Consider the following 16,809-nt stretch of genomic DNA (forward strand, 5'->3'; position numbering starts at 1 on the left):
AGAACAGGTCTGGTATGAATGAAAGATGGATCTAATAATGCTCTATTTTGAATTGGTGGTGCATATAACATTACATTTCCTGGACCCAGGGAACACCTGCAGTGCGCTTGGCATTTTCACTGAGATTAGTGGTTGATTTATGTAATCATGTGACAGAATTAGCAGTTAATTCAATTCATTATTAATGTCCTAACTACGTCATTTATAATTGATTCAACAGGGTCAATGCCGGTCTGTGTGATTAAAAAACACAAGATTAAAAAATACTTTTTTAGCAATAATACTGGTTTGAATTTAACTGCTGTTGTTATGTTAACAACAGGGATTTTACACAGGTAGAAATGGGTATCCGTAAAACCCCTGTTTTGATGGGGGGGTTGTATTTAAACATGTAACTTAGCTCTTGGGGTCTAGTTATTTGATAAAATGTCATGTTGGCAGGAAGAGGGAGACACCAACCCTATTTTAAGAGGCATTAACAGATCCATGCCCGATTTCAGCCACAACCTCAGAGTGTAAGATATACTCTGATATTTAAGTGTGGCATGCTCTGATATGCACACTGTGCAATATCCCATTTACTGTTTGCACTTAAAACGTTGATCTCATGATCCCATCGTGAGCAGATTTGTTTCAGAATGAAACGAGGAAGGACAGGTCTCAAATCAAAGTGCGCTTCTCCTCTAATGAAGGATGCGCTCAGAGACGGAAGCGAGGCGTGTCCAGCTTTGCTCTGAATTGAGCAGAGGACTGGGGCAACCTGCCCCACCACGTCATCCTGCAGATCTTCCAGAGTCTGTCCCTCGTTGAACAGGCCAGGGCGTCGTAGGTTTGTTGCTGTTGGAATGATGTCTTTCAGGAATCAGGAAACATTTACTATCAAAATTTGTCAGACATACATGGAATTTGACTGTGGATGCTTTTAAACGTGGCCTAAAAACCCACCTTTTTAGGAGAGCTTTTTAGTGAACTCGTTTTGTTTTTGTTTTCAAACTCTCCGTGTGTTTTTATTGTTAGCCCTTAACAGTTTTATCATGTAGCACTTTGGGCTTTTCTTAAATATAAAGTGCATTACAAATTAAATGTATTATTATTATTATTTTTATTATTACCAGATGGTCAGACTCCCACCACTAGGCAGACTCATCCCCACCAGAGATCAGTCCAATGAGGGTGGTGTCCTCCGTAAACTTCAGGGGCTTGACGGACTGGTGGCTGGAGGTGCACGTTCTCCCTAAGGTTTCTTCCCTTTTTTTCCCTCTTGTAAGGGTTTTTTCATTTTTTGGGGAGTTTTTCCTGTGCCGATGGTGGGTTTCGGGGCAGAGGATGTCGTATGTGTACAGACTGTAAAGCCCTCTGAGGCAAATTTGTAATTTGCGATTCTGGGCTATACAAAATAAAATGACTTGACTTGACTTGACTGTTAGTGTACAGGAAGAGGAGCAGAGGGGAGAGAACGCTTTCCTACCTCTGATCTGTGGAGGAGGTTTGAGTTTGACCTCAATCAGCCGGCCACGTCTTACCTGCGCTCCACCCACCCTGACCTGATTCAGCAGATCTTTAAGAAGCATGCCCAGCACCTGCAGAACGTCAGCTTCAAGGTAAAAGCCCTCACCTGCTGACACCCCACGCTCTCTCCTTGCACCTCCTCCTTCATTTTCACAACACAGCTGCCTTAAAAAGAATATCTGACAGTGGGCTTAACACGTCATGGGATGATATAATTTAATACTGTACACCTCCTTCCCTCTCTCCCTTCCTAATGTTTGTATGCCGTTGTATTTTTACCCAAAATGGGAAATCACTGCTGGTAAATCAGGTAGAAAGCTGCACAGAATCTGCAGAGGCGGCCTGTGACATTCTCTCCCAGCTGGTAGACTGTGCCATTAAGACCTTGGGGTTGATTTCCACAGCACAGCCCAGCGTCATGGATGTTTCTCAGGTAAGAGCCTGACATTTCAACACTTTCACTTCTGCCTTTTGCAGGCAAAGAGCCGGATTAGTCACACCGTGTCCTGCGTTGGCATGTCAACCGTAAGTCTGTTATCGTCTTCCTTATTCATCACAAATATTTGCTGTACGGTGATGAAAAAAAGTCTTGCACATTTATTTAATTTAAGATATTGCGTTGTAATTGGCATTGCTTGTACTGCCACAGGCCCTCTTTGTGTCTGCACTGACATTGCTGTTTGTCAATTCCAAGTCCCCTGTCTTCTATCAAGATTGATGATACGCCAGCGGACGACCCGTCCCTGAAGGTGCTGGTTGCAACACTCTAAAGTTGCTGAAGCTGAGCAGTTGTCCTCATGTTTCCCCGACAGGCCACTAAACATTTTTAAGAAATGATATATAGATATATGTTTTGTTTTTATTAATTAACAGACCATTGAGTGAACCAGAAATGAGTATACAGAGAAACGGCGAGTGATATGGAACAAAGGTATTGTCCGTTCTTGTAGTACAACTAGTCAGTGTATTCCATTTCAAGGCCTTGGTCCGACACTCACCCCAGGTCAACATCCTCATGTAGGTTTGAGCCTTTTTTCCTCGAGGACTCTCCGGTCACCCACCTGTACTTTGGCCGGGCAGACATTGTGCATTCAGTGGGTATTATAGTTTATGAAGGATGGTCTGAATTTTCGTCTAAAGGAAGTGGATCTGCTATTGGCTATTGTTAAAGAAACTAATAGCATCAAACAGCATTTTCTACATAATAATCAGCGTTTCTTGTTCAGTGAATTCCAGGTTGTTTCGTGTGCTGAAATGTGTTGAAATTCTTTACCTTTACCTGCATCCTTTAAAGTCTCAAATCGACTCATTCTAAATTCACTAATTTCCTAGGATACAGTTTGGTGCGTCCAGCTGTCCATAGAAAGAGGACCAACTATAGTGATACATATGCAGCACAGAGAGAAAAGGAGAATCCTCCTTCAGGCAGAATAGGTCTTTTCTATTATTGTCTATTTACTACAGACAAGTATAAATTGGTAAATTTCTTCCCAAAAACTCCATAACTCCACTAAATATATTGACATATAGATAGAATGTAGAAATGTGCCCAAAACTTCACAAGGACCCTATTATACATTGTTCTTCACCTATAGTTTGTAAAAGTTAAAGCTGTGTAAGTGTAAGTTTTCATTAATAAATATTAACTATATATTCATATCCATATATATTCACAGAAGAGTATAGCCATTTTCTGATTCCAGTTGCACTTTTTTAATATAAAGTTCTCTATTCACGTAGAAGCACGGGCTAAACAAAGGACGGTCACACCGGATGTGAGTTCAAAATATGTGTTAGATTTGGGTAATTTCTCTATTTTCAATTTCCTTTTTCGAAGTTTGAAATTCATTTTGTGTAAAACACTTCTGTTATATTAAACACACTAGTCCCACAATGTCCAGTGCACACTAACACAATACATTAAAAGAGCTGTAAAAAACACCATTCACCACTTTGTCACTTGTCATTTGCTTCTGCGTGTTTGTTCAGGTTTGTAAAATATGTGCTTTATTGTAACTCAATTTCTTTTCAATATGCTGTATTTGATTTTCACTTAAAATATGTTTATCTGACTTAAATGTTGCACACACTTGTGACTCCAATATGAACAAGCTTTCTGACTTGGTCCCTTTCTGTAGCTTTTCATTTTCAACACTAGAGAGCAGCAAAGGTCCAAGTGGAGGCAGTGAGACCTTAAATATGCAGAGCACCTCCTGTATAATGAAGTATGCCAATGATAACTCAGCCCTTTCTACAAGTGGATTTGGCTTGTGCACACTCCATTTCTATTTAAAAAAAATCAGACTTTGTAGTTCATTTTTCTTCAGATTCTTCAGAATTTACGGTCTTGCTTGTTTGATCTGGAGGCTGCATCCACCATAAGGTGACACACGTACACACATAGTTGGAATGAACACAATTTGATTGTTCTTACATGTATTTTAATATCCAATTGTACAGATAAAAGAAAATACACACAAAGAGTCACAGACCCAGTCTACAGCACGACAAAACACACATTTTTCAGGCCGAATCTGTAAACCGCACATAGGCGCTTTCTCAGTGACAGGAGGCGTTGTGACTGTTTGGGGTATCGAGTTGAGAAGAATTCATTAAACCAGCTAAGCATTTTGTTCTGGAAAAGTGCCACGTTTTGGAGGGGTGGGTGGCATGACTAAGTGGGTTACCACTGTGCTCTGAAAACCCATCAGGAAAGTAACAGGCTTATGTGTTCACTATGGCGGCTTGTCATGAAGCGGATAACGAGGAGAGGGCGTACACACTCACCACCCCAATCGATGATTTGTCACAAGTCCAAGAGAAAGGGTATCCAATCATGAAAAATAGTTGCCATTTTCTGAAATAAACAAACATATTATTCTGTGAAGTTGTCAACTAGTCTGTTTCTCTTGTGTGAACAGGCCTCTGATCGTTTTCTGTGACTACATTCATTGTGAATTCCACCTGCATGACATCCGACTGGGGGACGGACGTCCGTTGGGGTGTCCAGGGTGGGTGTTTGACCTGGTGAAGCCCCTCCACTTCCTCCACCACTCGTCTCGGGTGGAGGGGTCCGGCCCGGCTTGCACAAGCGGGAAGGGGGCGATAGAGTTCTTCAGTACATGAAACGTGTACCTGGGGGAGAGAGTGTGGTGGTGAGAAAGTAGGCCAGTGAAAAATATGCGTCTCTTTGATGTAAATCAGAGCATTCCCTCTAAATATGAGCACTTTCAGACGCATCGGCAAACCAGGAGGAAGGACCGAGCTGTGGTGCAGATCATTCCTGGACTGGAAATCACATGAATTAATTACAAATCTACCGAGACTGTTTAGGCGACAACCTTTGGTGTTAATTGAGATCTGAACGAACACAAACTCGCAAATAACACTAATGTCATCATGAGGTCTATTTGTTTCAAACAGGAGTGGAATAAGAGATAACAATAATGGTTTCTGACCTTTCTGATATATCGAGCCATAAGATCCGAAGATGCATATTTTCTTTATCCTACTTCGTGTAATGAGGAAGCGTTCAACATTCTCCTGACTGCAGGTTAGCACCACACCTGTAGGCTGCTTTAAAACTCTTTTTTGTCTTTTAAAGTTGCAATATCTGATAGCAAACTATCCCGTCCGTCGTAAACTGTCTGTTATTTTTTTTTTTATTGCATTAATATACACTGGATTAATGTATATAATGTTGCAGAAACACATTGTGGGAGATTCAAATATTTAGCTGTTGTTCTCCTCATGTTAGTATAAAATGCAAACCCGACCATGCTTTTGAATGATGCCTCACGATTGGCTCACTGGGAGTATACGCCGTGATTATATCTAGAAATAGATATCCATCAGGTCAGCACTCAGGCTTTGATCTCTATCGAAAAATGCAACAGTAAATAGGGAAATTGTGTTCAAAGGAAAAAACACCAATGTCTGAATCATGGTTAGCCTGGAGGGGAGAAAACACATGTGGTCAAACTTTAGGCGAGAATGACACACCATGACAGAACAGCAACTTGGCAAAAGACTCATTTTACATAGACTCAACTCTATAAACACTCATAGCTTGTGACTGAGCCCTGCTCCCTGTCCTGTATAGTTCAGTTCAGAACACTCTGCAGAAACATCCTTGTTCATAACCCAGAATATGATTGGCAGTATGGAGGTGACGAAGAGATTGAAGAAAATCATCAACCAGTCAGCCTGATCTCCAAAACCTGTTCGCAAGAATCTATACGAAAATCTTGAACATACAAATTCGTAGTGATACATACTAAATAAATACGGACTGCAACTGATGATGTCACCCTATTCAAAGTGAATGGGGACCTGCACACCGTAAACACACCTCGTGAAGTCTAACGATGTAAAATAAACGTGTTATGATTGCATTTTTATGTTAAATTGTAAGAATAGAATACTAACCCTAACCCCCTCAAAAAATCCAACATGGCGGAGAGACGTTCACTCAAGAATCCAACATGGTCCGCCATGTTGTTCACTCAAGGGGCGTGGTTAACCCCCGCCAGTTCGTATGTATTGTTACGAATTTGTATGTTCAAGATTTTCGTATACATTTTTACGAACAGGTTTTGGAGATCACGTTGAACCAGTAGTCGCTCATGTCAGCGCCAGAGAAGCTTCAGAAGAACTGATATCAGAACAGCAGATTTACATCGTAGGCCTGGGAAGAACATTAAAGTGTAGATGATTGCATGAGAACATCCAGGGAAGATTCAGACAGCAGAGCGCCACCGTAGACACACACTCACCACGTTCTCACAGAGGAAGTAAATGATCATGTCAAACCAGGATACACTTTCTTTAGGTGTTTGAAGCAAGATATGGCAAAATCACCCACCATGACCGCCTGCAGATGACACAGAGTTAGTTAGTGAGAGCAGTACAAGAAACGAATAACATCTGGGAATCTGTTTGATGGTTTCCCACTTCACACATTATAGACAAAACAATGCGTTTGCAAACAATACAAATTAATCAATTATGAAAAACAAAAAATGCTCATAGCCCTATTACAAAGTTTTAATTAATGTGATTTAACTGTGGTCAATTGACAAAAAGACAAGGTTAAAGAGGATCTCTACTTGGGTGCGCCATCTCTTATAATCCATAAAAAGAAGACTCTATGCTGTTCATAATGTCTGACTAGAAGCAATTATGAAGCTGTGGTCCCGTCAGACTCATCATTGTTGTCTGTAAACAACTTCAGCCTCTTAGCCAAAAGGAAAAGGTACATGATGAAAAGAATTGGCTCACATCCTGTTTTTAGATCATCTATCTAATGCCGGTTAAATTTCATTAGGTGTGGTTTGGAGACGACTGTGGGAGTCCATCCCTCAGGTGGTCATCGAGTTACAGTGGTAAACATGAAAAAAAAGGTTCATTACCAATATGAGAAAAGGGGTATTTCCCAGAGGGGGGGGGGAATTAGACAGGTAATTAGATATGAAGGCAGTAGATATTGTATTAGCGGTATCTCCTTCCATTCATCATCAATGACTAGTCCTGTCTGAGAGGAGCGCAGCAGGGCCTTCGTTCCATAAAGCTCCCCGTGTATCCGTTAGAGCCGACGGGTCATTTCGGTCTATTTGAGGGATGATTAGGACATAGTCAGGTTGCTACGAAGGGTCTTTAATGACCTCAGAGGAGCAGGGCCCACACCTGACTCCTCATCTTTCTCAGATGAAAATTTGAGCGTTTGACCTTTAGTTATATGCAAAGATTGTCAAAAGGTTTGGCCATTTGAATTCAAAAGAGCTGGACTCGGGGGCAAAACCTCCTGAACTGACAGTTTGGAAAGCACAAGTCTTGTCCTGAGTGACCATCAAAAACTGCCGATGCCGACCCGAGAAACACGCTGTATGTGTGTGACGTGTGAAATATAAATCACGTAAAAGTTGTACTGCTCCAGGACTTCACAGTATTTACTTTTTATTTATTGATTTGAAAACGTCATGTTTTTTGTTATTGTGTAGCTCAAGAATTGCATATAAGAAGTAAGTAAATTCATATTTTGTATCAAAAATAAAAAATAAATAAATGTACCTGCAATCAAAGTTGGAAAATCAGATATCATGATAATTCATAATTAATCACAGTACATAACGCACCCCATTTTAGGTCTCTTTTTGGGAATGACACTTTATCACGTGATGTAAAATGTTCCAGAGTATATGCTGAAAATAAAAGATCAACTCCAAGTTTTGTCTATTTCAGAGATGCCCCAATATCACCTAGCAATGAGCTTAGCTTAGCTTAGCATAAAGCTTGAAAACAAAGCCAAAGGTACAAAAGTAACAAAATTAACCTACACGCACCTCTACGGCTCATTAATTAATTGCATCTTGTTTTTCTAATGTATAAAAATGAGGCTGTCTATCGGACTGTTAACCTCCTGGATTCTCTGCGTGTTGCCTGGCAACCACTAGTGAGCAGATTTTGTTACCTTTGGACAGAGCCAGCAAACTGTTTCCCACTGGTTTCAGTCATTGTGCTAAGCTAACATAACTCGATTATTTTTAAGTACATTAACATTTTCATATCACGTTTGATTTCCCAAAGCAAATTCTAATTGTGGGGTGAGAAGTGAATCAGAGATGTTCCATCATGCATCACTTAACCAGTACAGAAAAGAACAAACAGGTCTGGGTCAAGAAGCCAAACCTCAACATCGGCCTCCTCGTCTTGTTTTTGCAGCTCATCTTAATCACCTGATCCTTCTCTTCCAGTAGCCTGCAGCTCTCCATGCAGGGAGAGGTCCGTCTCTAGCTGCACCGCAGTGTCCATAACAAACTGCTCTCTGTTGTCTGTAGCAGCAGGAGCTCTCAGTCTGATCACTGACCAGCTTTCAGAAGACCTTGTCACTCACAACCTCCAGCACACGCAGAAAGAGGATGAACAGAGCTCAACCAGTACGAGACGGTTATGCCGGTAAATATCAACAAATCATATTGTCTGCCTTCTTTGTAAAGCACAGTGTACAAAGCGTAACAGTCAATGTGATGCTGGTACCTACGATATCCTTCCGCCTCCCACTGAGATGTTCTGAAAATAATAGGACACGGATTTATTTATATGGTGAATTATGAAATGATACAGGGTGGAGCAAATGCATGTGGAGCCCGGTGGTGACTTCAGCCTCCTCTTTTCTACAGGGGCTTAAAGTGGTCCTCCTCTAAAACTGAGTCCTCTATGGTCGGATTTCTCTCGGGCCTGTCCTGCCAGGAGGTGGAAGTATGCCGAAGAGACCGACTTTGTATTCAGTGAGTTGTTCGCCTGACCAGAGCGCCAAAACCCACTCACCTGAAAAGGTGAGGCGAAAAAACATACGGTGATAACACAAAAACACTCGTCATCCATTTCCACTTCATTACTTTTTGTGCTTTTACCTTTAATTACAAACTCAAGGGAAAACCCACCTTTCTTTTCCCATCTGCCAGACCGGATAACAGCACAGCCAGCTCTAAAATTATTAAAGACAACCCTGATTGCCCCTGCAAATCTCCCTTTACTACGTTGCTAATTTAGCGAGGCCTCAATCTTTACAACTGGGGATTGAAAAATGAAAGAAAATTAGCACTGACCACTGATGAATGAACAGAAACTCAAAGCTAAACAATTGAAGATAACCTTTTTTAATATAATTAATTGTTTAAGGTTAATAAGAATCCTTTTAACTTAAATTATGAAGATTTTGCTGCAGTACTGCAGCCTCATGGCTGGACACCACGTTTAAAGATTGATGTTGTACAATGAATGAGACACTGAATAGATTCTTCAATCTATTACTACTACAGTTAGCCAAGTAGATGCACACTGGTAAGAGAACACATTCTCTGGCCATCTTTCCGTTCCTGACTGTGCCTCCATCTCTATTTCCCATTCACTGTGTGGCAGCAGACAAAGCACTCACCCTCTGTCTCTGAGCTGTTGCCATGGAAACCACCACCGTGTTGCAAATGGCGAGGCCCAGAAAATAGTCCAGGTAAGGATCTGTCTTCCGGCTGCCGCTGCTGCTCCCTGATTTACTAATCTGCTGCAGCAGCTTCCTGTCTGGAATCACTGCAGTTTCCTCTTGGAGTGAAAGTCAATCAGTTTTTAAACGAAACATGTCGATAAATGTTTATTGACTCAGCTTTCATAGTTTTGATGAGACAGGATTGGAAAAGGTTTTACACTTTTAACCTTTTCATCCAGTTTTGTTCGATCATGCGACTTCGAAGAACTACTTTTTAGGAAGTTTTCATTCATTCAAAATTTCTTCTTGATCAGAGACACAGTATGAAGGAAACCAAAGACGGGCTTTTTGCCGCCTTGCTGGAATGAAGACAAGACTTGTTCCGTCTCGGCCTGTGTCTCTCAGCCCCTCTTCGCCCAGTGGACAAAAATAGACGCAGTTACTGTATTGCATGTCAAGACGACGATGACTAATCCATAGTGCACGTTTACACTTTATGTGACATCATTGGTCTGTGCCTAATGGGGCCCAGCGTGACCATATGTCCCGTCACAGACATGGAGGCTATCTTGAGCCCAAGTGGACGTGCTTATCACTGTCACCTAACAGCTCTGCCATCTGCAGCGGGGACAAGTCCCATGAGACCTTTTGACACCACGATGGGGTGAGATTTTGGTAAACAAAATCGCATTGAGGTCTTTTCAGTGGGTATTTGAAGACTGAAAATAATATTTTAAATCAGGTCATTGGGTAAACGTTCCAATTTCTAGATCTTATAAACATACTAATATTAGTACTAAGATTCTAATATTCATGTGGTTAGTATGGTTTGCCAATTTAATGAAAAGAGCCCAAAAAATACTAATTGTATACATTTTGTATACTGATATAATAATGACCCCATCGAGCCTGTCCAGTATGTGTCCACACAAATTATGCTCCAGAGACATTTTCCATAAATATACATTCATTCTTAATACTGTTCTATGATAAGACATAACGTCTTAGATTAATTAAGAGATGTCAGGCAAGACGTTTCAGTGGCCGTCTTGGCTGATAGTACTCAGTCAGTACACAATAAATACACTGTTGTGATTTTGAGCCATGCATCTGTGGTATTCACTTGTCATTATAACTGCAAGGACACTTGTTAATCAAGAGGAATGAGTCTAATTTGTGGGTCCTTCTAGGGGGCATTTTGTTTGCTCGTTTGCCTCGAGCAAACAAAATGCTGGTCACCATTTCCCCCACGGAAGCTTCCTGTGACCTCGCATTATGATGTCAACACGCTTTAAAACGCACAACGTGAACCCCATTCTCAATTAAATATATTTTTTCTTCATGACTAGGCAGTCAGTTTACCGGCGAACCGCTGAAGGCCACGTCGCCCTTTAACTTGCTCTTGCCTCGGTTTTCATGATGATGTTGCGCGTCGTCGCGGTTGGTGACCTGAGTGGGTCCGTCCGGTCTGTGGGGGTCGCGACCGCTAGTTTATGATGACCTCTTCCCTGGCTGCGCACCCACCAAAAAAGCACATTCATACAGAGCTGATAGAGGGAATGTACTGTATGTTACGTGGACTATATGTCAGGTCATGTCAAACTCCCAAAACACTCAGTCAATCAGCCAATAAAAAAATGTACTTTGGGGACTGGGAACTCAACTCCAGGGTAAAAAAAAGCAGTAATACAGAAATCGTATTTAAGCACCACAAATATAAAAGGAAGAAATTGATTGTGTCATTGATCAGAACACAACACAATATGTAGGAAAAAGAGTGGAAACACTATGTTGACAAGAAGCTCATGAAAAGGAAGTTTGGAGAAAAGAGGCAAAAAAGACAATTGAGAAATTTAGAAGGAGACACTAAATACTTTCTTTTATACACATAGTCAGACTTCTCCACCTGCAGCACGATGATCGTGGGAAAGAACATAATATAAGCCAGACAGACTGGGACAGGTGACCATTGCCGTCGGGGACAAGGCAAGGGAGCACAGCGGGCGGCGCCTGCAGCCAGAAGTGACCTACAGGGAAATCACCCGCAGACTGCCACACAGGGAAGAATGCTATTTTTGGCACCACATCTTCCCTTGTCTCCTACCTTTTTTTTTACTAGTATACTTTATTGCTCACTGACCAAAGAAATGAAACATCTCTTCATAAATGTAAAATCATTAATTATGAACCAGTCCGCGTAATGAGTTTGTGGTTATGTAAATCCTCACTGACCCAGTGCTCCAACAAGACACACGCTGAGGAAGAGAATGACGCAGGAGATGACGTCTACGTTCAGCTTATGCTCTAATTTGCTGCGCTTGTATCTCGGGCCGCCGTTGTTGAGCACGATTTGGTTTCGTGGCCTTTTCAAAGGTGTTGATTCATTTACAAACAGGTTCTCCAAGGTTGACCGCGAACATCAAGGAAAACTGGTTGTTATATTTTAAAACATGCTTCATCCGTGATAGCTAATGCAAGGACCAAAAACACCGAGGTCATGACTTCTGTAATATTTCAGGAAATGTGTGGGTTGATTATTCCGCAGCAGAGAAACCTTTTTTAATACTGACGGCTATTTTCAACATGAATCCAAACATTACAATGTCAGAACAATTTTTCTGTCATTTGGTTGGTCCACCTCTTTGATCCAGACATATCTAAACAGCTATTGGATGCATTGTCATGAAACACATTTGCACAGACCTCGGTTGTCCCTGGAGGAGGAATCCTGCTGCCTTTGATAACCCTCTGGATTTTCCTTTTTTCTACAAGAGCAAGTCAAACCTTTCATGTGGCCTTGATTCATCAGCCATAAAGCAGACACAAGTTTTGACACAATAAACGAGATGGTGCTCATTGTATTAACTTTGGTGATTCTTTATATATCATCATTATCAGGTCATCGTTGTGAAGAACTTCCCTAACAGCTGTAGCATAAGCACTTATACTTTGTGTTACAATTAGCTTAAAACACTATTATATAGGCCCTTTTTACAGAATCTGTTGGTTGAGCAGGTTGAACATAGTTGGAATTGATATAATGAGAAATGGTCCCTGTCTTTTTAGTGTGTCACAGTCAATCCAGTGATCCAGCATGCAAAACACCAGGGCCTTGATCCACCTAAAAGGATCGGGGCTGTAATTGATGTTATAAAGTACACCTGTATGACATTTGAACTCTTGCGCTTGTAAAGTTCTGCCTTGGTCCCAAAAAACACACTAAAAGCTCATAGCGAATGGCGAACACACCTGCATGCACCACAAAGCCACAGCGTGGTCCGTGTTTTTCATTTGGCAGCCTCGCAGCAGCAGACTCTCTATTCCAGCCCCCACCTTGTCCTTATCAGGTATCTCTGCAGCAGGAGAAAATGAGAAATATCATTTATACTGTCAGATCTGGTTTGATATTCATTACTGCTCATAAGTTCACCATCAGCAATTCCCGTCCTTTATGGCCGTGGCCGGACACCGTGGTCGACCAGCTGTAAGAGCTGTGGTGGATGAAGAAATCGATTACAATCTATTTCTGCCCCAGTAATGCCTTTGGGTGGCATCAGAAAATGCAGCAAGTGGGTTGTAATTAGTTTCGCCCGGCTTCTCGGTCAGGCGTTGTTTGGGGAATCTATGTGATCTGTGTAGTTGATACTCACACATAAAGCTTGAAATGATTGAGATCGTTGTTGGGCTTTTCACGCACTACGACTCTGTTGAAGCTTTAAATTTAAGTTCCCGGGAAATGAGAGGAGGTGTAAAGTTGCCGCAGAATGAATACAGACTTTCTCAATGTAACTCAATCTGTTCTGCCACGTATTACAGACAGGAAACACAACCGCGGTCTAAAAATACAATTTAGCTTACGTAATACAACATCTATGGGTTTTCCTTCTGACATAACGATCCTCACGTACCGCAGATGCTCAGAAAATGTTACAGTTGTCGTGTTGGATATCAGTCACAGAGAGAAGGGGGAGAGGCGGCGCAGCACAGAGGGAATGGAGAAGTGGAATTCCTTACTGACGTGGCCCTCCTCTGCATCAGGTTGGTGTCTCCATCCAGGTGGGATGTCTTTATGTGACACACACCATTGGTGGCGGATGCAAACCACCTTCACAAAGACAAAGACTCGTACGTCCTTCCAACATCTCTGTAAACCTTTCGTCCTTGCTGAGAACATACATGTCATATATCAACGGTTATTAGTAATGATTTCATAAAGATGCACGGTCCCCGGGAGGCTTTCATATTGATTTCTGTCACATTTATGAACATAATGGCGCAGTGGGCGTGTTACCTGACCTCACATTAAATAATCACAGCAGCTGCTTAAGTTCCCTTATTAAGGAATAAACAATACAACCAAATTAAAAATCAATGCTGTTGTTTTTGGAGAGCGGCCCAGGCGTGTTCACGTGCTTTGGAATACGTAAACTTTGAGAGAAAGATAGTATACATTACGAGCCGAGGCTGTTCCAGGCGTTAAGGGATCCCTATACAGCCACATGCATTATGTTCTGAAGCCACACGTCAAGCTGATTGGGCCCAAGCTGCCCTGCAGGTTGGGCCTGATCGGGTGGCTTAACCATGACACAACACCTCGCCTCAAACAAAGCCAGGAGGGCTTAACTGCATTTAGTTAAGAGTCTCCAGTTATGAGAAGTTCAATTATCAAAACTGCATGTCACATATATTTCATCAAAGACCTACTCTGAAGATTTTCGGATGTTTGTCAGTGATCCTACAACTACACACTTGTCATTTTGGGAGATGTTTGATCTGTTTTTTATTAGACTCCTCGCTAATCTCTCTTAAAGATATTTACAATTGCCTTAAAGATCTCATATTTGCAAATAATGTCTTTGTCAAATCATCAAATTTAGCAGTTTTTGTGAATTTTATAACCTGATGTGTTTCTTGACATTTGTGGAGAAGACCAATCCCCAGAAATGACTTTGTTTGTTTGTTTTTATATTATATATGAGTCACGTTCATACAACATGTGCTAGATTAAATTAAATCTTAGACAGCGAGTGTGGTGACGACATGTTATGTGGAGCGCAAATGTTAAAATTAGACATTTTCAGCAGCACAATGCCATGTGTTAGGAGTCAATCAGGGTGATCGATAGCTGGCGTTTGAGCGTATGGGGATTGACAGGAGTTTGAGATAACGACAGGATTGATTGAATGACCCTAAAGATAAGGCACTCGAGCTCAAACCGACACACTTCGCACCTCTTCGAGAGCAACATCTGGGTAAGAGGGTGGTTGGGAAGTAAAGACGTGTATCTGAAAAGGTACGGCTGTTAGAGTGACGTTGACCGTGACGTTCCCTGCGTGGATGTGTGTTCCTTCAACTGGCAGATGGAAAAGAAATTCGCCTCATGCGTTTTAAACGAGGAAGTGTGAGTAAGCCTGAAATGTATTCCTGAGCTTCTTCGGGAAACATTTGTATGCTTCAGAGAAATCCCAGCCAATCGATTGTGTTCTAGTCTTTACAAGCCCCAAAGATGGAGCTTTAGCTTCCCCACCCAGCGAGCAATAAAAGACCCACGAGAGACCGCTCGCCATGACTCAACCCGTGTTTATCTGACTGCCTGAGGCAACGATGACTCGTGACCGCCAACAGGCCCAGAGGAACTGGTGCGTTCTCAGAAGTGTCTGACATGCTAAATATGGGTCTGCTACCTGGACCACACACACACACACACACACACACACGCACACGCACAGAAGGTGCAGGGTTGTGCCCTGATTGAGGCGGCACTTGCACATCTGGGACATCTGTAGGCAAACAACTGCTGGCTATTGATGAACCCTTCATCATTCCACGGAGCGGCCTCCAGTCCCGCATCACGTTCCCAGGAAATCCACCTCCCACCACGCCAGGTTCACAGCAATGTGAAAGGTTCTGGAATGTCTTCATCGTCATTTGTGAATTAGTCACCCATCCCCAGTTATTCAAAAATAGATAACCGCAAACGTTGCCGTCTTTGCTGACGCAACGGCCAGATGAGGATTTCATAAAATGTGCACAGTGCGATGGTGAGGGTGAAAAGCAATAATCTCCCACACAGTTTCCATCTCAAGTCAAAAACTCTCACGGGGTGCTGAAACGCAGAGGAGGTGAAGCACACACAGTCACGCAGATCTACACACTCCCCCAGATATCAGCATGCCGGACGACAAGAATCATTAGGCACCGTGAGTGTTTCCTGCATCGTGCATCAACTGCACAGCGGCACTGCTTCTGGATTATGGACATTGAGTCGGCTACCTGCTGTAGATGAAGCGCGCCGTGTTGTTGAGCCCACTGTCCGACTGGTGCCTTCTGAAGTCCTCCCAGCCGTCCCTTCAGGACAGACTGAGGCAGGATGACACAGATGGGGGATCAGAGCTACCTCCGGCTGAAAGCTATTTGCTTCGGGGACAAAGGTCAATATATCTATATCACGAAATAGATGAGAGCCAGATGATGGAGAGCAGGAGGGTGTTTCTTGTGGTCCTGACAGCGTTGCCAGGGAAGTAACGGTCAGGCCGCTTTGCCGATTGGACACTGGGTTGCGGATGTCCTTCTCCGGTATTTTCTGACCTCTTAAAGCACCTCTCACCCGGTCCAGAGGAACTCTTCAACGTCACAGCTGATCTGTAGCTCTTTTCCTCCCCGTCTTCTCAAAGCTAACAGCTCCTTGAGAGTAAATGACAGAAAAACCTAATTCGACTCTGATGAGTCCGCCCTTTGCGTTGACAGCTGCGTTTGCAATCTTTGCACGGGAGCTGTTCAGGTCTCACATTGTGGGGAAAAAGGGTGGCTGAATACAGTCAGAAATTTAGCAGAAGGTTCTTTCAATGTAAACCAGTTTCAAAGTCTTTGAATTCATCCATACAGCAGAATTAGGAGTCAGTGACCGGCCTGCTTATGTAGTTTTTAAATCTTTATCATTGACAATTAAACAACAAAAAACAGCAAAAAAAACAATATTAGAGTACGCAGAGCTGACAAACTAATATTTGCAGAGCAGAAAATTGGTACAGTGGGTCATGAGGAGATTTGAACTGACAACACAACACAGTGCATCTGATGCTTGAGGCAAACATATATGAAGAGTCTGCAGAGTGTGAATGAACACAGCAGAGGGAACCTAAACACCCGACTCAGGAGCATGTATGGCCAATACAGTCCACGGTCTGTATCAATGCTAAAAACCTCTGTATTGCTCTTAATAAGACTGAAATGAATAATTACTCTTTAATGGTGCATGAAAAGACTTCTTTCTAACAAAATGCAATTTAGCTAAAGGTTATTGATGCCTGAAAGTTTGT

The 16,809-nt window shown here is 42.2% G+C and overlaps 1 protein-coding gene across 1 annotated transcript; it reads left to right on the forward strand.

Moving 5' to 3' along the window:
* Positions 1-341: 341 nt before the first annotated feature.
* On the forward strand, positions 342-2,678 carry fbxl3l (F-box and leucine-rich repeat protein 3, like). Its single transcript, XM_040175443.2, is given in 8 exon segments — positions 342-345; positions 747-858; positions 1,466-1,601; positions 1,820-1,942; positions 2,159-2,206; positions 2,208-2,268; positions 2,271-2,526; positions 2,528-2,678. Coding segments are annotated over 8 exon segments (891 nt in total).
* The last annotated feature ends 14,131 nt before the right edge of the window (positions 2,679-16,809 follow it).

This window comes from Gasterosteus aculeatus, chromosome 4, assembly GCF_964276395.1.
Source record: "Gasterosteus aculeatus chromosome 4, fGasAcu3.hap1.1, whole genome shotgun sequence".
Taxonomy (NCBI): Eukaryota; Metazoa; Chordata; class Actinopteri; order Perciformes; family Gasterosteidae; genus Gasterosteus; species Gasterosteus aculeatus.